The 21,790-nt window shown below is 42.8% G+C and overlaps 2 protein-coding genes across 2 annotated transcripts in view; one reads left to right on the forward strand and one right to left on the reverse strand.

Moving 5' to 3' along the window:
- The window catches only part of AAMDC (adipogenesis associated, Mth938 domain containing), a 5,201-nt gene extending 530 nt beyond the window's left edge, over positions 1-4,671 (forward strand). Inside the window, exons 2-3 of the mRNA XM_009070439.1 lie at positions 3,687-3,782; positions 4,531-4,671. Coding sequence (XP_009068687.1) covers positions 3,687-3,782; positions 4,531-4,671 — 237 coding nt within the window. The remainder of the gene's footprint in view (positions 1-3,686; positions 3,783-4,530) is intronic.
- An 8,507-nt stretch (positions 4,672-13,178) lies between these two features.
- Positions 13,179-21,790, reverse strand: part of INTS4 (integrator complex subunit 4) — a gene marked incomplete at its 5' end in the record, with an annotated part of 36,349 nt that continues 27,737 nt past the window's right edge. Inside the window, 6 exons of the mRNA XM_009070451.1 lie at positions 13,179-13,372; positions 15,700-15,820; positions 16,538-16,681; positions 17,003-17,162; positions 18,824-18,883; positions 19,779-19,909. Of these exons, the coding sequence (XP_009068699.1) occupies positions 13,179-13,372; positions 15,700-15,820; positions 16,538-16,681; positions 17,003-17,162; positions 18,824-18,883; positions 19,779-19,909 (810 nt within the window). The remainder of the gene's footprint in view (positions 13,373-15,699; positions 15,821-16,537; positions 16,682-17,002; positions 17,163-18,823; positions 18,884-19,778; positions 19,910-21,790) is intronic.

Here is a 21,790-nt window from a genome sequence, read left to right on the forward strand (position 1 = left end):
GACAATATCTGACCTTATATGTTTGGAAGACAACAATGCATGTGGTTTAGTTTATGCTCTTTTCCTCGGGGTCCCTTGTACTTACTTCAGAGGTAAAAAATGCAGATACAGTGTCATACGTACTAGTTTCTCCGTGAAAAGCTCGCAGTCTGGCTAACCACACAGGGACTTCTCGTGGTAGCCATATACTAAGTGCTTGCCCTTGTAATTTTTGATGTGTATCTGTAAATGCAATCAGAACTTTATAAAAGTATGTGGAACAGAGTTGATGTTCCAGATTTAGCAGCAGTAGAGCATCTGTTGCATTAGGAACTTGATAATTCTCCCCATATTAGGGCGTCCTTGCACTAGGATGGCTGTATTGGCCAGAAAATAGAAGTTTCACGCTTTCCAAGGAAATGTTTAAGCACAAAAGAACGGCATACTGACCAGGGCTTAGACCCAGCACCTGCAGCTATAACCACATAGAGGATGCAGCTCTGCTGAATTCATTTTGATACAACTGAAGGGCAGAACCTTTGGGTTTGGAAATTCATCTGTAATCTTTGAGGGAAATAGAACTTTTTTAACCTGTCAGAGTTCAGCTGATACGGAGTATATAACACCAAGAGAAAGGTGGTGCTGTCATGCAAAAACACACGTGCACCTTGCAGAGAGAAAGGAAGCTCTGTCTGTAATCTTTCTAAATGTGTTTAGTTCATGGTCTGGTTATAGAAAATGAAGTTTTCACTGGCTGCTCAAAGGGCTGAGTTGTGTGCATAGAGTCACTGTTCGCCTGACAATACTGTTTTCCTGGTTTATATGCACATGACTGGAGAAGCAGAACAGATATGGTTGCTGAAAAGTTTCAAACTAGTTCTCAGCTCAGTCACATTTTGATATGAGTTCCAACCACTGGAAAACTTCTGTTTCAGATGATAAGCACCTATCTGAAATTTAGAAGGCTGTGCTTTCTTTTAGAACTTTCTAATAGGGGTTATCTTCAGGTCACAGGTAGAGCCTTTAAATCCATAAGTCTTTAGAGGAGTCCTCCAAACGAAACAAGAAAAAACAGGTCTATGTTAAATTAAAATTGGAGGAGAAAACAACAATAGTTGGGTTATTTGGAGAGGTAGGTTTTTGGCATCTTTTTATATAATCAGGGGTTAAAAATACCTCTTTAGGGTTTGCCTGATGTAAGTTGTTTGTAAACTCCTGCTTTAGGTCAGTTGCATCCTTGCAGCTATGAGGATAACATGATTTGGTTTTAAAATTAATAGAAAACAACAAATATGAAAATAGAACTAAGTCTTTCTAGACTGCATCTCCAACTTGAAAAGAACTGTAAAAAGTTAATCTGGTCAGCACTGGAAAGGATCCACCAGGTGCATTTTCTGCATGTTTTTCTGTGGTGGGCTGTGGTGTACCTACTTTCCTTGTGCATGTTTTTCCTGGGGATGGGTGGAGCTGAAGTTTGGCAAACAAGCAGCGCTGGTCATGTCCCACACTCTAGTTGGAAATAAATGCTTCCTTTCCTTCTCTGCTGTCTAGTACGTCACTCTTTCATTGGGAAAATTGTGTAACTGGCCCTGCAAGGTTCTGTAACTAAGCACTAATAGTTATTGTGGCCTTAACCCTTGGGGATGAATGGGAGCCTCTCTCCCTGGCTGGTTTCATTTCAGTGCCATCTGCTAATGGCAGAAGAAAAAAGTAGGTGTCCTGAAATGAAGGCCGCAGAACAGAACAGGCAAGAAATTCAGCTGTCAGATCAGCAGTGATAGTTATTTCATCATGTTACATGTTTCCTTTAGTGACTAGTTTCTTACAAACCCTGTGAAAGCCCCTGAATCAGTGTGTCTCATGTAGCCAAAGAAAATCCTTTTATTCCATGGCTTTAATGTCTCGGGAGTACTTGTCACGTGACAGTAAACCTTCCCCAGCATTCTGATTATTCTGATTGCAGCAGAACATAGCAGTTCTTTTTGTCTAAGTCTTGAGCCTACTCAAAAAAACCCAAAGGAAGAGCACTGCCTGTCCTGTAAACATGTACTTGCAGTGGTTTGGTCTGAGAAAGCTTTGTGTATGGAAGTGACCTCTGCATTCTAGGTGTGGATGTTGAATGTAAACGGACTAAGGGGAACACAACTTTGGCCCTGGCAGCCCAAAGGACCAGCCGTGTCCTGGGGTACATGGAGCACTGCATAGCCAAGGGAGGTGCTTGTCCTGTTCTGTGCCACACTGGTGTGACCCCACCTCAAGTGCTGTGTGCAGTTTGGGGCACCTCACTTTACACCGAGGGACATCAAACTGCTAGACTGTGTTCAGAGAAGGGTGACCAAGATGGTGGAAAGTTTCAAGGGGAAGACTTAGGGGGAGTAGCTGAGGTCACTTGGCTTGTTCAGCTAGGAAAAGAGAAGGCTGAAGTGGGACCTAATCACAGCCTACAGCTTCCAAAATGGGGACAGGGCAGGGAAGGTGCTGATCTTCTCTCTGGTGACCAGCACTGTGACCCATGGAAATGAAGTCAAGCTGGGATCAGGGGAAGTTCAGATGGGATGTTAGAAAAAGGCTTTTCGCTGAGAGGGTGGCTGGGCACTAGAACAGGCTCCTCACAGAAGTGGTCACAGAGCAAGCTTGTGAGAGTTCAAGGAGCACCTGGATGATGCTCTTAGTCATAGTTTAGTTTAAGGTAGTCCTCTGAATGATTCGCATTGATCCCTTCTAACTTGAGGTATTCTATGATTCTATAAACTTGGAGAACCAAAAAGGTAAATCATCTCTGTTACTGAAATTTCAGATATCAGCCAGGCTAAAGACTTTGTTGTAGAATAAATTTAACCTACTCATTGGAAGTGGAACTCTACCATTTAAGGGGGAGAAATAGTTTTTATGTTTTAATACAAAAAATGCACACCAGAGGGGCCAAGTTCTAGCCACAGGTTGTACAGTGTCTTACTCTTGGCCATACGGAGACACATAGGAACTGAATCTAGGAGGAAAATTAATGTGACATAATAATGTTTTACATTAACTGCAGGTGAAATCGTAGATTCATGTTTAAAGTAGCAGTAAATGGGTGTACTTCTTTAAAAACTCAATTAACATACTGTGAAAGTCCTTTTTTTCTTTGAGGAGTTTGGTTTCAAATATTCCTTTCTCAGAATAAAGAATAGTGCAGAAATGGAAACTGTGAACTGAAATGAAGGTACCCAATACATGTCAGTCCTCTTTGGTAAATGAGATTTGCAAAGTAAACAAGAAAAGAATTTAGTAATTTTAATTATCTGAGGAGCTCTTTGTATTTAAAGTGAGTAAACTTTGGCTTGCCACAATCTTTCTTACAAAAAGCTTTTGTTAATTTGAAATCAATATGTTGCAATTTATTGATTTTAACTGCTAATATTTACAAAAGGCCTGTAGTTAGACACGAATGTTTTACAATTGTGCATTTTTTTATTTGTGACTGTTTAATAAAATATTATAATATTGCCATCAATCGATTAACTATTATCCTTCATCTGCATATCAAATACCTTTTACTTTTCTAATGTTATCTACTGTGTGTATGCAGAAAAGAGGGCTGTGTTACTTTTTGGCATGGCTAATTTACCCTGCTACTCTGTGGACAGTTTCAGAACATCTAGACAAAGCTTTCCTGGTTGATGCAGTCAGTACACAGACTCTTGTTTTCCCTCCCTGATGCTTAGCATTCTCCGGGAGTGCAGCCAGCTGACCTTGAAGAAGTCGTCAAGAAGGGTGTTAAAACTGTGGTGATTGGTCGTGGCATGAGTGAGGCTTTGCAGGTAGGTTTTTGTTCTGTGAGAGGCATAAACTAGACCTGCTTGTTTTCCCTCTCCCTCTGATTAGGGAAAAAATAATACTGAATCGATGGTGCTTTACTAAGAGGGAAAAAATTCAGGATTAGTGTGACTGAGCTCCTGTCAGGGGTCCCTTGTGTCCTGAAAGAAACATCATTTGAGCTCCTCTGTATTAGCGTCAGTGTCAAGCAGTGAACAGGTTTGTGTTCTGCTGCAGGAGCAAGTGAAACAAGGAGGATTTTTCAGAATGTCATTAGTCTCCTCTTCTTACAATAAGTTATGAACTAGCTCTCTAGCCTGCCGTGAATGCTTTGATAATTAGGCACTTCTGTTACTGATGTTGTCAGGGTGTCATTTCAGCAGATAAACTACCTACAGAAAGCTCAGAAGTGCTGAGCTTTACTTTGTGAGAAGCAATTCTTCAGCTTTCTGGTGGGATTAATAACACCTTATTTAGATTAATTACCTTTAGCTCCAGTTCTATTTATTTTTGTAAGAAAGGACTGCATTTTAAACTGTGCTAGGGAGGTATGGGTGGTATGTATATATAAATAGCTTTACTGAAAAGAAAATCAGTTGTAGAAATATCTGACCATATGATCATTTTGGCTGCTAGCAGTTATATTTAAGTGGTGGTTAACAAATGGCATCAGAAACTGTTTTTCTTCAGGCCTTACAGTGTAAGGGGAAAAGAATCTAATACTTGCTCTTCCCATTTCCTATTTTTTCTGAGGTTCCATCATCCACTGTGGACTATTTGAAGAAGAACGGGATTGATGTGTTGGTCTTGCAAACGGAGAAGGCTGTGGAACAGTACAATGCCCTGGCTGCTCAGGGTGTCAAGGTGGGAGGTGTCTTCCATTCAACCTGCTGAAGCCTTACAGCTCCTTCCGCCTGCCCTGCCCGCTGCCAAATCACGGACACACCTCTGCCGCATCAAATTACAGTCAGCAGAGTGTGAACGGACTTGCCAAGCCATTTGTGCACCGACAGTCTAAAGTGCAGGGACAGGTTATTAGTTCATCATTTAAACAAATTGAGGGCTCACAAAAGGGAAATATTTTAATTGCAGAGTAATTTCCATATATTCTTCAGACTGACCTAATCTTCCTCTGTTTCCATAGTCTGGTTACTTAACTTTTCACCTGTTAACTAAATCTGGAGTTTGAATCCTTTTATTAGAAAATGGCCCAAAATCACATTATTGGCTATTGAAATGCAGCCGTCAAATAGCTGATGAGCACAATCAAGTGGTAGCTATGAAGTGGTGGTAAAGAAGCACATTACCACCACTTGATAAATAAGTTAAAACCGAAATAAATTAAAAAGCAAACCCAGAACATGAAACTTTGCCTCCTGCTGGTGACTTCAGTTGGGATATTTGCTTATTCATGATCATCATATAATGGAGCACTTTTAAATTTTTCATTGAACCTGGAAAAGGGGAAAAAATACCTACAGGGTATAAACATAAAATCTGGGCCTCAAAGAACGTTCTGATTGTCATTTGTGAGGACTGAGTTGTTCAACACATACCTATTCAGAAGTTCCTACATGCTTAAAATCATCAGAAAGATTTGTCCCAAAACTGGAGTTTGCAACATAAAATCATAGAATCGTAGAATTTTAGAGGTTGGAGTGAACCTTACAGATCATCTAGTCCCAGCCTCCCCTGCCGTGGGCAGGGACACCTCCTCACTAGACTAGGATGCTCAAGGTCTCATCTAGCCTGGCCTTGAACATCAGCAGGGTCGGGGCAGCCACCACGTCCCTGGGCAACCTGTGACAGTGTCTCACCACTCTCACAGGAAAAAACTTTTTTCTAATATCCAACCTAAACTTCACGTCCTTCAATTTGAACCCATTACCTCATGTCCTATCATTACAGTTCCTAACAGAGTCCCTCTCCAGCTCCCTTGTAGGCCCCTTTCAGATACTCAAAGGCTACTGTGAAGTCTCCACGCAGTCTTCTCCAGGCTGAACAGCCCCAACTTCTCAGCCTGTCTTCATAGGGGAAATGCTCCAGTCCTCTTACTAACCTTGTGGCCTCCTCTGGACTTGCTCCAGCAGTTCCATGTCCTTCCTATGTTGAGGGCACCAAAGTATTCCAGGTGGGGGTCACACGACAGCAGAGTAGAAGGGGAGAACCACCTCTTTCAACGTGCTGGCCACACCTTTTGATGCAGCCCAGGATTCGATTGGCTTTCTGGGCTGCAAGCACACATTGACAGCTCATGGTGAGTTTTTCATCCACTGTCACTCCCAAATTTTTCTCCTCATTGCTTCTCTCAATTATTTCTGCACCCAACCTGTAGGTGTGCCTGGGATTGCCATGGCCCAGATGTAGGACCTTGCTCTTCTTTTTGTTGAAACAATGTTGGTCTTCAGGAAATCAGTCTAAATTGCTGCTAGCAAGGTGCTGCTGGCAAGGTGGGGGTGGATATGGAACTCTTACTGGTGGTCATTATCTGGTGATTTAAATGTTGTCCCAACAAGCATGTTAATTACACTGAAAATTCAAAAAGTTCCTCTGGCTGTTGCTCTTGGTGGGCTACTATTAATATTACAAGTTACAAGTTACCTACTGAAGACTTTTTTCCCTCCAGGCTCACTGTTTCTTGTTCTGTGCATATTAATTGTGTGTATCAATGAAAGTACAAAAAATGAGGCTGTAAAAGCCCTGAGGCACTTGGAGCTATCCAAGCAGCAGCAGAGAGGCTTAGATTGATATGAGAACACAATGACTTTCCCAAGACCCACGAAATACTATGTTCTTACTCTGTTTATTTGCCCTAGTAATCATTTAAACCTTTTATCTGATAAAATACAATGCAGTGTAAAAGCAAAGGGAAAATGAGTACTTGAAAGTTTTATCTTGCAATCTCCTAATTACAGCAATGTTTTCTGTTTGTGTAGCTATATTGGAGGCAAAATTTAATCTAACCCAGCAGGAACTGCCTTTCCAGCTGTATCTGTGTTCTCTGACACAGCAGCTACTCTAATGCTCATTGTAGCTCCTATGACATTTTTCTGAATAACTGCTTGGTGTGAAGTAGAGGGTGAACCACTGACCCAGAAGACTGTGGTCATCCCAAGGTAATGCCAGCAGAACAAGTTGCTGTCAACCCGCAGAGTGTGAAGAATTTTGCATTAAATGTTGCTATCTTATAGTGGAGGTGGTTTGACTCTCTTGACTGTGGTCATATATTTGTGTTATTTTATGAGCTTTTGGGCCTTAAGGCAACCTCAGATAGGAAGAGGCTTTTTAAGGGTTTGGCTGAGAGGACACTGCAGTACTTAAAATAACTGGAATTGCGTGTGTTATACTGTTAGAAGTTGAGCAAACACCTTATCTTTCTCCTCCAGGTTTGGGTTTTTTATCCCTTTTTGTAAAAAAATATTTTCATGTTACTGTGGCACATTAATGGTGATGCCACATTCACCAAAACTGCTCAGCCCAGGTCCTCCATTTGAGAAAAATACTGTGAGCTCTTTATACTGCTGCTGCACAATTTGTCCTCCCAAAAGGCACGAGAAGAGCAGAGCCCATTTTGCACTGCCAGGTGACTTTTAGAGGTGTGCCCTACCCAGCTTTGTGCTGCAGCCTCTTAATTCTTCCCTTCTTTTGGCAATTGGTAGGATACAGAAGAGTCCACTTCCAAAACAGGGAGCTGCAGTGTGCAGAGAAACGGATTTCTCTTTTTAAAGGCAAACTGCTAGGTTTCACTACTGTCAGTACAAAATTTTGGTGTCAACAAGAAGGTTTTCTGCTGCAAGTCTTTTCCATCCATGTCTTCTATTGCTGCTCTCGTCACAGTTTCCTGAGTCAGTGCTGTCAGTTCCCACAAAGGCGTCTGCTCCACTTGGGCTGCTCCAGTCCCTGAAAGCCCCATTTCCTTCTTGGTGCCTGAAATTGCTTTGCTAGATGGTGGAAACAGCTGGGTCTGATTCATTAAAAAAAAAAAAATTCCACCAGAGCTCAAACCAGTATCTTTGTCAAATTGCTGCTTTCAGCTAAAGCCATAAATAATTTGTTAAAATTACGGGCTCATCGCCTAAAACATGGAGACACACTGTTACAGGGCAGGATTTCTCACATACACCACTGCTCTGCCTCCCACCAGGAAAATGATCTCCCAGTAGGCAGTGAACTCCCACCCTGACGCTGAAATTAAAGCCGAGCTGCGGCTGGGCTGCGAGCCAGGAAGATTCCACCCCAGCTGCTCTGCCGCCGAGCGGGTCAGTCCCCAGCCCTTATCTCTGAGAAGCAGCATGTGTGAGCTGGCAGCCGGGAGAAGCAGGCCGTGAAAAGGCTCATAGGCACACCGAATGCAACACGAGCAGCATTTTTAAGGGACATCAGGCAGGATTTGTGCGAAGCCTGGCACCACAAGCCTTTTAAAGTCCCACTAATATTGCATTAGCAAATGTAAAAAGTCAGCCTTTCTGCACTCCTGGTGCCTGATACTAAGAATAAAATGGAAGATGCAAGTGAAATTTGCTGAAAAGAGTGATTGTAACTCAAGACAAGCAAGACAGGAATCCAGAGGAAATCCATGTCTGAGTTGGAACCCAAGATGAAGATCTGTACAGTGCAGTGCAAAGTGCAAGTCTGATGAGAAGCAGCTGAGGGAACTCAGGGTGTTCAGCCATGAGAAGATGAGGCTCGGGTGGGAGGTTTCATAGAACCATAGAATTTAAGGGTTGGAATGGACCTTACAGATCATCTAGTCCACCCCCCCCTGCCATGGGCAGGGACACCTCACTAGACCAGGATACTTAAGGCCTCATCCAGCCTGTTCTTGAACACGGTTAGGGTCAGGGCAGCCACCACGACCCTGGGCAACCTGTTCCAATGTCTCACTACCCTCACAGTAAAAAACTTGAATCTCATATCTAACCTAAACTTCCCCTCCTTCAGTTTGAATCCATTACCCCTTGTTCTATCATTGCAATTCCTAACAAAGAGTCCCACTTGGGCTCCCTTCTAGACCCCTTCCGATACTGAGAAGTTATGAGGTCTCCACGCAGTCTTCTCCAGGCTGAACAGCCGCAACTCCCTCAGCCTGTCTTCACAGGGGAGATGCTCCAGTCCTCTTATCAGCTTCGTGGCCTCCTCTGGACTTGCTCTAACAGTTCTGTGTCCTCCTTATGTTGAGGACACCAGAACTGCATGCAGTATTCCAGGTGGGGGTCTCATGAGAGCAGAGTAGGGGAGAAGAAGTTTACTGCTCTCTACAACTGCCTGAAAGAAGGTTGTAGTGAGGTGAGGGTTGGTCTCTTCTCCCAAGAAACAAGTGATAGAACAAGAGAAAATGGCCTCAAGTTGTGCTAGGGGAGGTTTAGATTGAATGTTAGGAAAAATTTCTTCACAGAAAGGGTTGTCAAGCATTGGAACAGGCTGACCAGGGAAGTGGTGGGGTCACCAACCCTGGAAGTGTTTCAAAAGATGTGTGGATGTGGCACTTGGGGACATGGTCCAGTGGTGAGCTTGGCAGCGGTGGGTTAATGGTTGGAATCAATGATCTTAGAGGTAATTTCCAACCTGAATGATTCAATGATGTCATACAGTCCTGATTTAAATGCATGCCCTGGTCTTTTGTCTTCCCAGGAACTTGCTTTGTACTTTTTGCAGTGAGTGTACCTGCCCACTTACTGTTTTGTTTTTTTTAAAAAATAAGATAGATGAGAGCCACACCCGGTCCGAGTTAATGTTTCATAAGCTTCAACTTTGTTCCAAATACATTTATGTGTTGTTTTAAGAGCTCTTGACTCAATAACTGCATTATTTACTCGCAAAGTTCTAAGAATTGGCCTGATATTTAGTGAACTTCAGCAATCTGAGGATGAATCTCCCCATTAAAAGCATTCAGAGCTGGGCTTCCCTTATGTGTAATTAAGTCTAGAAAGTTGATGGCAAATAGGACAACACATTCCCAAACCACTAACCTACACCTCTTTCATGTGAGGTCAGCCTTTTCCTTGCTCTGCTAGATTCTTGACCCTCTTCCCTTACACCTAACTATGAGGTACAATGCAGAGGTGTTTGAAATAATGTTAGCTTTTAGCACATTATTTGCCCTTCCTTGTAGATTGCTCAATCTCCTTGTGCCTGCAGCTGTACTGGCACCATGTTCCTACACTTGGAACCCTCTAAGAGAACTGAATCTCCCTGTACTTGTGTGATTGTGATCTGAAGTCCTCTGTTCCGTCTTCAACAGATATGAAAGATGCAAATTATCTTTGTGTGTGAGTGCAGCCCCTTTTCATTCTGAGAACAATCATCTCATAAGGCTATTGCAGTGCAGTAGCCCAACAATTATCCAAAATCAAAAGACAACCAGTAAATGGGTAGAAATGCTTCTGAGATGACCCAAAGTCCTGCAGCCCCACAAAACGCATGAACTCTGCTATTTTTGAGAGCAGGAAAACCTACCTAAATGTCTCAAACCTGGGATGGGAAGAAAAAAATCCACATCTAGATTTAAACTACAACAGAACTTCCCTTTTATACAAATTTCCTGTCAGAATTTCCATATGCTGGAACATGGTGTGAAAAGGGTAGTCTCAAGCACAAATAAAGGCTGGATGCATAATGGATTGAGAGCAGCCCTGAGGCAAAGGATTTGGGGGTGTTGATGGGTGAGAAGCTCAACATGACTCAGCATTCTGCACTGGCAGCTCAGAAAAGCAACTGTGTCCTGGGCTGCATCAAAAGCAGCATGACCAGCAGGTTGAGGGAGGTGATTCTGCCCCTCTACTGTGCTCTCGTGAGACCCCACCTGGAGTGCAGCATCCAGCTCTGTGGCCCCAACACAAGAAGGATGTGGTGCTACTGGAACGAGTCCAGAGGAGGCCACGAAGGTACTCAGAGGGCTGGAGCACTTCTGTTGTGGAGACAGGCTGAGAGAGTTGGGGCTGTTCAGCATGGAGAAGAAAAGGCTCCAGGGAGATCTTAGAGCCCCTTTCAGTACCTAAAGGGTACTTAGGTACTGAAAGAGAGGTGCAGAGGAACTTCTGATAGGGGCACGGAGTGATAGAGCAGGGGGGAATGGCTGCAAACTGAAAGAGAGCAGGTGTGGATTAGATGACGAATGAGTTACCTACTTGAATAGGTGAAACTGAAGGAGAACATGTGATTTCTTCGATGATCCAAACTAGGAATCCAAGAAAAATCTACAGAAGAGAAACCAACTTTGGACGACTCTCACTGAGGGACTGGTCTTACATTTCCATAGGCGTCTTGAAATTATAGATGAAGAATTCTACAGCTCTTCAGTATTTGATTCCAAAGGGTGGTAATACAGAAGGCAATCGATCTTTGCCTAGTATGTTAGCTGGAAGGAGCTCAAGGACAGCACAACAGGAACAAAATAGTAGATATTTGATCCACTGGTTAGAAAAAGATGCCAAAATTTTGATTTCGAAAATATCTGCTATGCCTACCACAGCATCCGTCGTGGCCTGGAGCATATGGACACCATTTAAATTAGAAACTTTATTGGGACGACAAACTGCAGAAATACTAGTGAGGTGTAAAAATGAGAGGAAGCAAAAAGTCTGTAATGAGCTCAGCTCGTAAAGTATGTGCCCAGACACAGCTTCCTAATGAGAGATACATCAACCCTGTCTGCAAGGAACTGAACTGAGGATGCCAAAGACAAATCAGACAGTAACAACTCAGCTGTCAGACATGCAGGAGGTTTTCAAAGCAGTGGCCTAGAGGTGAAACACCAAAAAAAACATTTTCTAATAGCCGTAGCACTGAGAAAGGACATTTAATTCAAGGATACCTAAAGAAGCAGCAGCAAAGTTTTATGGTTATGAGTCTTTGGGCCACAGCATGTCAGTGCTAAAAAACTAAAGTCACAAAAAACATGCAGTAATCATATTAGCCAAGGACCATGCAGGCCTTTATGGTCACTTGTTTAATAAAGAAGAAACAGATTAGCATGAGTTTTCCGATTTTATTGTAGGAAAGCACCTAAGGGGTTATTACTTACAGGAATCTCTGTACAACTGGTAAGTATTTCTTCACTGCTTTGTTTACTTTCTAAAAATACACCCTTTTTTAAAAAAAAACCCAACTGATTTATGAACACAGGTAACACTTGTCTGCTGCACTAGAATGTTTCACACATTAAGTCCTCCTAGAAAACCCTACCAAAGGACTGCTACAAATCATAGGATGTTCCTCATTCCACTAAAGCCTGGCATGCAGAAGCGATGCACAGCCACATTTCCCAACACAAATGCCAGATGAATCACGTTCTTGCTAAGCTGTTGTCCCTCCATACTCCCCAGCTCACCTCTAGAGGGGAACACTGACAGGTTGCCTGACTGCTGCTTAGCTGAATGCTGATCAGAAAGACTGAGTGCCAAAAGTGCTTCTGAACTGAAAAACATAGAAATGGATTTTTTCATCCTGCAAAGATTCATGCAGGCCAGGACCACTACACAGAAATAGATCCTGTAAAACTTAGGGGGACAGGGTTAGGAACTTTCCAACTGGTATGCAATCACACTGTTCCTTAAGATGTACAAATGTGCAGCAGGAGAGCTGGATTACAACTCAGGGGTTGAGATGTTCAACTCTGTGTTATGTAAAGGAACAAAAGCAGTAACATGCTGCTGTGTTGCTTGGTTTAAGTCCATGTCCTGTTGAAGTTCTGCTGCTTGCACAAACAGGTTCCTCCTCCTCCTGTCCCATGCAAAACCTATGCCCTCCCCAGTGCTGTACCAGCTTCAGTACAACTGTAGAGGACGTAAAACAGCTCAGGGTTTAGCCTACAGCAATTTGCAATTTCCCTTTGAGGTGCAGCTCCCACACAAGAAAAATAGTACTTTAGAATATTTTTTGACTAAGAATTTAGGTATCTGTGCACAAATATAAGTTTCAGACATTGAAAAAAACCCAAACATCCAAAACCAAAGCCAATAAAGCCCCACAAAACCCTCAATTCCTCAGCTTCACTTCAGAGTATTGTAAAAATGCCATTGATTTATGTGCCCAAGCATTTACACAGTAAATACACAGCAGAAAACCTACAGGCCTTGGAGAGAAACTTTTGATACATAAAAACTGAAGATATGGCCCAGTGAGATTACTACTGGAATGCTGACTGAGAACTGTCCTGTTTTGGTTGAGTCAATACAGAAAAGCCTGTGTTTTCTTGAAACCACTCCATTAGCTGAATAACTCCTGTATTAGTCTGTGATGCTTAAGAGAGGAGACAACTGCTCTTCAGCAGATTTATTTTGATGGCTGACTTCTTTCATGCATGTGTAGAGCTGTTTTGGCTTGGTTTGCTACCTTGGACACAGCGTCTTATTTTCATGTAACCCAATAATCCCAGAAATAGGTTTGTTTTAGGACAGACTTCACCTCCTGGCAGGTTTAGGCATGATATACACCTTGACAGGTTTGCTGAATGGTATGGTCCCCTCTATGCCATTTTCAGATGGTGGGAGAGCCTCCAAGCTCTCGTTCCAGGTGGATTTAGGAGTTCTAGCAGATGCCTTGCTCCTGTTGGAACTGTAAGCCAGAAGCAACCGCACTTCAATCTGACATGGCTCTGCAGAGAAGAAACCAGAACAACCCAAACATAACTGTCACTGCATGAATGAATTTTATCCCACATATGCTGGGTAAGTACCGTTGTTCTGGGCTGACCTGAATCCAATCTAGTGTTTGAAGACACAACTTTGCCATTACATTCAGCACGGCAGAACTAAAGACTGTCTTAGGTTCCCCTCCTCTTTGTCATCACTTAAAAAAAATAAATCTCAGCACTAACTTATAAATAGCAACTTGCATAAACAATTTAAAAGCAACACCAAACAAATAATAAAATCACTTTAAAAATCCCACAGAACCAGCAGGCCCAGCTTATGTATTTATGGCAGGATCAATCCAGATGATGTCTGATAAGACTTGCAGGACAGGAGATTACTTGAAGATTCTCTTCTGTTGGAGGTTTTTGCACTGTGAGACAGCTTCTTCCTCATTCATCAACACTGCAGCTAAGCAGGTATTCCTAATACTGTCCATAGAATGATTTCACTTTACTCTTCTCCTAGTGGTCATAACTAAAATGGTGTTTCAGTCTATATAGTACTACTCTGAGCAGCCTGCTGGACTTACAACCCCAGCAAAATTTTCCTCCTAAACTGAAAAACAGATTCCTTTAAGGTTTTCCTTATTGACTTGCACTGGTTTTGGCAGGGATAAAGTTGATTTTCCTTCATCATAGATCACATGGTGTCATGTTTTGCATTTGTGACCAAAATGGTGTTGATAACACAGGGATGCTGCAGCTACTGCTGAACAGTGTAATACCCATGAGCTTTCTCATGTTACCCTTCTGATTCTCTTCCCTGTCCCTGGGGAGGGAGCACAGGGTAGTGTGTGGAGCTTAACTGTACACCAGGGATAACCAACAATAGGATCACATTAATGAAAGCTAAATGAAACCACCTGAAATGCACAAGACTTTAAGATGCCATGCCCAGAACTGCAGTGTGGCTCCAGCACATCATCAGCTGGACTCCAGAGACATCATCAGCACCAGACAGAACATAGGAAATAGCCCCTTTGCACAGTTATCCCACAGTTCAGCTAACACCTCCCTGAGGCTCACCTTTCCATCATACTGCCAACTCTTATTTGCAGCCTGCAGTCACCTCTATCACTCCTGTTCTGTGCTTTCCACTTGTACATTCTCCTTCCTGAGCACTCCCTTTTTACTGGCCTTCAATGAATTTCATTGTCTTGAATTAAGGCAATTTCTCCATTTTTAATTCTGGCCCTGTTTCCTGAACCCCTCCCAGCTCAGTGTCCTCCCCCTGTTTTATAAGCCTAAGTGCCAATGTCAAAGTTAATAATTAAAATAATGGCTAGAGGAGGCACCAGGACAGAATCCCTTAGGGCCATACTTAAAATGCCCTTCCAGTGAATGCTGCAGAAGCAGAAATAACAACTTCATTCAGCTCCCTCTGGTACAGGATCAATCTTTAAGCCCAGATACTTCCAGTCATAGAAACAATACCCTGTTTTCTTCTCCAAAACAAAGACAGCAGGATGAGCAAGTACACCATGGAAGCACTGTATAAAAAGGAGTATGTGAAGGAACATGGCAATAAACAAAATTCTGTAACCAAACAAAGGTCACTAAATCCAATTAAAATGTGTTCAGGAAAAAAAACTGCTCAGAGAAAACCCCCACATCTGAATAAACATGAAGGGATTAAAAGAAAAGAGGACAAAGGGAGCTGTGAACAAAATACTCTCTGCTTTTGTTGCTTGAAGTCCACAAGGCAATTACTGAAGTGCTTCCGTGGGGAAATGTGAATGCCAGCTGAGACTGAATGTCAACGCTGGAGTCACATATTTCATCAGAGCTAAAGGATGGGTTTTTAGGGCATTAAAAGGGTGAAAGTTTAATCAGCAGTGAAATTGTGCTGCTGTGTACATAGAGTTCCACAGGTTCTGCTGTGGTCGTATACCTGTCAGATCCCAAACAATGAATTACAAGGAGTCAGTTTACTGTGACTCTTTGCCTTTACATGAGGATGCAGACCTGGCTCCTACAGCTGCACATAAAGGCATGACCTCACCTTGAACAGGCTCCCAGTGCTCTCCCAAGACAGCAGCCTTAGTCACCTACAGAGCAGGAGTGCCCTGTCAGCCAGGGAGCCCTAACTGCTCAGAGGCTGCAAGAACAGAAACCTGATCAACACTAAGGGAAGCACCAACCACAGCTGTAGCCTCCAGGGTTCTCAGAGCCCCCCAGACTGGGGGCACGTGTGTCTTACAGACAGGGGACTGGGATCAAGCAAGACACACTTGTATCTTAGAAAAGTGCATCCACACAATCATGTGAACTTGTATCGTTAATGTTACCTGTCCAGGCTGTGTGCGAGAGGTAAACCTGAGTTATCAGCCTGTGCCTCCCAGGGCCTGGATTTCGGAAGTCAGCTGGTTTCGGATGGATTAGCTGTGCTTGTCCATCTGGATACAGTACCTATAAGGGAAACAAAAACCCAAGGAAACAAATGAATGACAACTGGACTGGGGATCTGCACCGTGCGCATTACTTGGGTGTTTCCTGTTTGAGTTGGGAATGCAGGAAGGTGGGCTTTAGCTTGGAACCAGGAGTCCAGCTGCTCCAGATAAAACAGCCACACGCTGGCCATTCAGACCCACAGCACAGGTGGCAAAACCCACACTGACATTAGCTTTTTCCTTGGGCACTGTAACTAACGTTTGCACTTCTTTGTTATGCAGTGACTTAGCACAATTTACTTGGATTGTACCACACCTTCCTCCTCAGCTGCATTTGAAACTAGTGATTCAGCAGCAGGAAGAAAAGCTGGAAATGCAGATTGCCAAGAGCCGACATATTTCTGTGCTGTTTCAAACAACTTCTTTTGCTCCTCCTTCTCCCACTACATCAGCTGGAAGTTCACCAGCATTTATCTGTGTTCATGTCCATGACATGCCCAGCATGTGTGGAAGCACAGAAGGACATCAAAGTGCTGAAAGCACTCAGAAACTGCATCCAAGTCAACTCAGTGTGCTACAGATAAGCAAGTTTCTGAATGTGTGTTCAGACGACAGAAATCCAACATTGTTATGAATAAAGCAGATAATTATTTGCAATTTAAAAGTACTGACATCTTTTAAAGAAACTCCCCGCAAGACACAATCTTGTCTGCATTTATGTCAAGCAACTTCTTACCTGAACTTTAACAGTTCCTTGGGGATCCTGCACATGTTCCAGAGTTGCATCAACATCCAGTGCCACAACCAACCCTGATGTAAACCTCAGGGGATTATCAGATTCACCAGTAGGCTCAATGATATTTGCAGTAGCTCTATGGAGCTGTTAGGGGCAAAGTGATTGGCAAAAGTAAGAAGGTGGGGGAAAGAGGAAAAAACCCCAAATAATTTACTACTGTTCTTAACAGAGGAGTGCATGAACTTTGGAATTTTTTTTTCAGATACTGCCTGGAATTATTAAGTTTTCCATATTTTTTGCAGTAGTCCTGAGGACGCTAGGTAAGAAGATGAAACCTTTGAAGAAATAACACTTGTGACTGACCAAGAACCTAAACTACAAAAGCTTCATGGTATATTACAAACTAGTTGGCTGCTTAGACAGTCCACAAGGATACTGCATTTTAATTTTGTGTGTTAAACCAACCTGCTCTGGAAGAGGAAGGTGAAGGAAGGTACTTTGTCGCAGTGTTGTCTGAAGAATCTTAACCACTTCTGAAGGCTTGGATGTCACAAGTCTGGGCATTAAGTCCAGCAATTTATCTACAAAACTGCCTTGCATATGTGGGAGCTCAGAGATGAAACATCTGTGTTGAGAATAAATTAAAAATCAAATACTTTTTCCAGAGTACTGTTATTTTCATCTAAACCACTTAATCCTTATCTTTAGTTATAGTGACAGAATTAGATCCATATATTCATCTTCTGATGTGTATCTCATACATAAGAGAGAGTATTTTGGCTAATTGTGTTGGGGCTATGCCTTGTACTCAAACTGAAAACATCAAGGGCTATGTGGTGTGACCAGCAGGTTGAGCAAGGTGATTCTCCTTGCCTCCCTGCCCTCCAGAGACCCCACCTAGTGTGGTATGTCCAGCTCTGGGGCCCCAACATAAGACGTGGACTTGTGGAGCAAGTCCAGAGGAGGCCATGAAGATGCTCAGAGGGCTGAAGCACCTCTCCTATGGAGACAGACAGAGAGCTGGGGTTGGTCAGCCTGGAGAAGAGAATGCTCTGGGGAGATCTCATCGAGAATTTTCAGTACTTAAAGGCAGCTTATAAAAAAGGGGGAGAGTGATGCTTTACACAAGCAGATAGTGATAGGACAAGGGGGAATGGTTTAAAACTACAAGAGCTTTAGATTATATGTTAGGAGGAAGTTCTCTCCTGTGAGAGTGGTGAGGCACTGGAACAGGCTGCCCACAGAAACTGTGGCTGCCCCATCCCTGGAAGTGTTCAAGGCCAGGCTGGATGGGGCTCTCAGCAACCTGGTCTAGTAGAAGGTGTCTATACCTATGGCAGGAGAGTTGGAACTAGATGATCTTTAAGGTCCTTCCAACTCAAACCATTCTGTGATTCTATGATTTTATGACTCAGAAGGGAACTGGATAGCAAGTGCAGAGACACAGGTATCCTGAGTTGGCTGAGCAGAATTTTATCTCTAGTTCCGATTAAATTCACATTTGTGTTCCATATGCTTCGCAGTTGCGGCTGGCTAACTGAGGAAAAAAGAAGACAGAATCTGCCCATGCCCTACTGCCTAGCTCATTTGACAGCTGGAGAATAGAACTGTTCATTTCCTTTATATCTTCTTCTTGCACCGAGTCTCAGGATCAACAGAACTAACTCATCACCATTTCATAAAATGATAGAACCATGGAATGGTTTGGGTTGGAAGGGATCATCTAGTTCCAACCCCACTGCCATGGGCAGGGAACCTTCCACTAGAATCTATCTGTTCATGAAAATTCACACTTAATACATCTATTTCCCCTGAAAGTAAAGGTGGCTACTAAGAGGTGGCAAAAGCAGTAGACAAGGCCAGGAAAGATACTGCAGAATTGCTGTTTGACTTATTGCTACATGTAGAGTACATCAAGGGTCATCTGGTTTTTTATTAATCCTTGAAAGGTCAAATTTTATCAGGACTCCCCAACAGAGTAACGAAAAGGAACTGCAGTATTTATAAAAATAGCATCCGCTTAAGGCAGATAAATTCTCATAAACACAAGAAAAAAATCAGTTATTCTACAAAAAATTAATTCACAGCAAATGTTCCTGAAGCACAGCATAACATCCTCATGTTGAGGACTACAAAGATCCTTCTTGCTTTATTATCCCATGATAGTTCCCAATGTAGGACATCAGGGAAGGGAGATGCAACAAGGTGAAAAACAAACGGAATATCCCCTGATGACAATGGTGGTGGCACATTTTAACAAAGTGAAGAAGCAATGAAATTTCTCACCTCTGAAAGGAATCCACTTCTTGTAGGAACTTTTCACACATCCCAAAAAGGGGTTCCACTCTGTAATGAAAATAATGTGCCTTGGTTTAAAGAAAGAAAAATGGCTCTGTGGCTATAAGCATTTAGGTGGTTTGGAATCCAGTCTAAGCTCCTAAAAACTGAAATCTCACAATTTTGAGGCCAGAAAAGTGTTCCCCACACCCATATCCCTCTCGCACAAAACCCCCGCATTTGCATAAGGCACTAATTAAGTTCCCAAAGCCACTGTTAGAAAATATTAATTTTCTATCTATAAAGCAAGAGGCTAAAAGGCAAATATATTATGGACTGCTATGGGAACAGAGTAAATTGATGGCAACAAACTTGAATCAGAAGCAAACAAACTACTTTGCTCTAATTCCACCAAATGGAGTTCTAATTCTAGAACCACCAAAACCAACGTGTCACTTAATTAACCTCAGCAGCCACAATGGCCCACTTGGAGCCTCTCACATACCTAAGCCACACATGCAGAGGAGCACTTTGTGATCGAATCACACACACATTAGTTGCAGATCAGAAAGATAATGCTTTTCTGATGCTGAAAACTCAGCAACTAATACTTAGAGAAGTATTATATGAATTAATTCTTTTGATTCATGACTTTTCCTCGTTTACATAGTACTCAAATATCAATGCTACGTTTTTAACCTATTTATACGTTCATAGCCAAGAGAACTCAAACCCCAAATCTCATTTTCCTAATAGTTTTGCTATCTAATATAGGGTTATGTCACTATACAGCTATACCAAAGGCAAAAGAAGGCTCTTCATTCTGATTACTTCAGCAAATGGTTATTGGCATGCTGTGATGCTTTATGTGTCTAATTTATCCTTGCTGCTTTTTTAAACAAAACTTCAGGAAACTAAGCTTACAGCCAACCCTAAGAAGATCCTCTGACCAGGTCATCCTTACCCTCTAGTGGTACGTGCAGTCACTATAAGCTGCAAGGCCTTTGCTTGCAGTCTCATGTGGTGAATAATGACCACTTGTCTACTTTCCACTCCGCTGTACATGAACTCCATTTTATAAGTTTCTTCCAAGATCTGCCAGACACAAAAGAAAATCAAAACAGACTGTTAAAGTCTGGCACAAGCATGACCACAAGACCCTGGTATTTTTCCTCATATGGAGGAACACATTAATCCATAAGCCTCATTCCTTTGGTGAAATTCTTCATGGTGCAAAGTGGTACCTCACACTAAAAGGTTATCTTGGCTATATTAAAGAAACAACTAATGAAACTTGGCCTGAAATCAAACACTCCTTCCACCAGCAGTCTATCTTTTGATACTGCATTTTAAATTTCTAAGGGTAAAACACTCATCAAGTCCCACTGAGCTGCACAATGGAGCAACCTCAACGGTCCTGCTCAGGTTTATACTTTTGGAGCCAGATCAGACAATTTCTTCTGAAAACGACTTTAAATTCAACAATGCTTCATGCACTGCAGCTGAAGATGGGAATTATCACAAGGTAACTATCACCTTGGGTTATATTAGATACACAGTTAGCAGCTTAGATGGGACATCACACAGTTTTACTCATCATACTTTATCTCTTGAGTAGATGGGCTTAAGTGGACAAGAAGAGCTCAAATGAATACAGCTGAGTTCAGTATGACCGTACAGAAGCCAAGAACTTGCAAGTTATTTAGCAGGAAATATCCCCTCACCTTCCACTGATGGGAAGTGATCTACAGTGCAGCATGACAACAGATAAAACTTCCCAAGGGGTTCACATGCTACTGAAAAGGGCACCCAAGACAGACAGTTCAATCAAGATTTAAAAAGCTGGAAGGCTTTTATTTCTACTCATCATCAGCAGAGAAGGCCTTGATGTACAGCAGTACACCACAGCCTATTACATCTTAATTACCTGAAGACTCAAAATGTTAGCAGAGTTTCCCAGCAGATTCATGAACTTGGTTTTACCCTAGATTTGTTTCCGGACTATTTAATACCTTGCTTTATTCTCTAGTTTTTCTTAGGGCTTAGGTTCAGTTTTTCCAGGATCAGATCACTTATACATCAGAAAATTAGAATAACTCAGATTGGGTGGGACCTCCAGAGGTCATCTAGCCTAGTCCCCTGTTCAGAGCAGGTCTAATTAGATCCAATTACTAAGGGCCACATCAAATTGCAAACACTTCCAAGGACAGAGACTCCTCCCACCACTCTGGGCAACCCGTTACAGTATTTAACCACCCTTACAGTAAATTTTACTTTATATCTAATCAAACTTCTCATCTGCCCCTTGCCTCTTGTCCAGAGCAATCTCACTATGTCTCATCTACATCCTATGATGAGACAGCGGTAGACAGCAGTAAATCCACCCTGAACCTTTCTCTTCTTCAGACTGGACAATCCCAGCTCCCTCAGCCTCTCCTTGCAGGGAATGTGCTCCAGGCCCTGACCACTTTGGGCCCCTCTGCTGAACTTGCCCCAGGCTGGATCACTTCCCCAGACCATGACAGCCCAGGTGCAGTTGGCCTCCTGTACCACCTCATGTCCAGTGCACTGTCCACCCGGATCCTCATACGCCAAACATCACGAGGTTCCTGTCATCCCAGTTCCCCAGCCTGTCCAGACCAGCAGCCATGCCCTCCAGCATATCAACTGGTTCCTGAATTCGGAGGAGCCTTATCACCCACTTATTCAGCTGGAATCCTGCCAGTTTGGTAAAAAGGAAATGATGGGAGACTGCATCAAAGGCTTCGCTGAAGTCAAGAGATGCCACATCCACTGCCCTTCCCTTGTTCACAGCACCAGCTCCTCCCAGTAGAGAGCAATGATGTTGGCCAGCCATAACTTGCCCTTGAGAAATACATTTTAGGTGTTCCAAATCATTTTGTTGACCTGTACTTGTTTAGAAAGAGCTTTTGCAAGTATTTGGTCCATAACCATCCCCAGGAATGAGGTAAGGAC

The sequence above is a fragment of the Acanthisitta chloris genome, unplaced genomic scaffold, assembly GCF_000695815.1.
Source record: "Acanthisitta chloris isolate BGI_N310 unplaced genomic scaffold, ASM69581v1 scaffold2700, whole genome shotgun sequence".
NCBI classification, from domain to species: Eukaryota; Metazoa; Chordata; class Aves; order Passeriformes; family Acanthisittidae; genus Acanthisitta; species Acanthisitta chloris.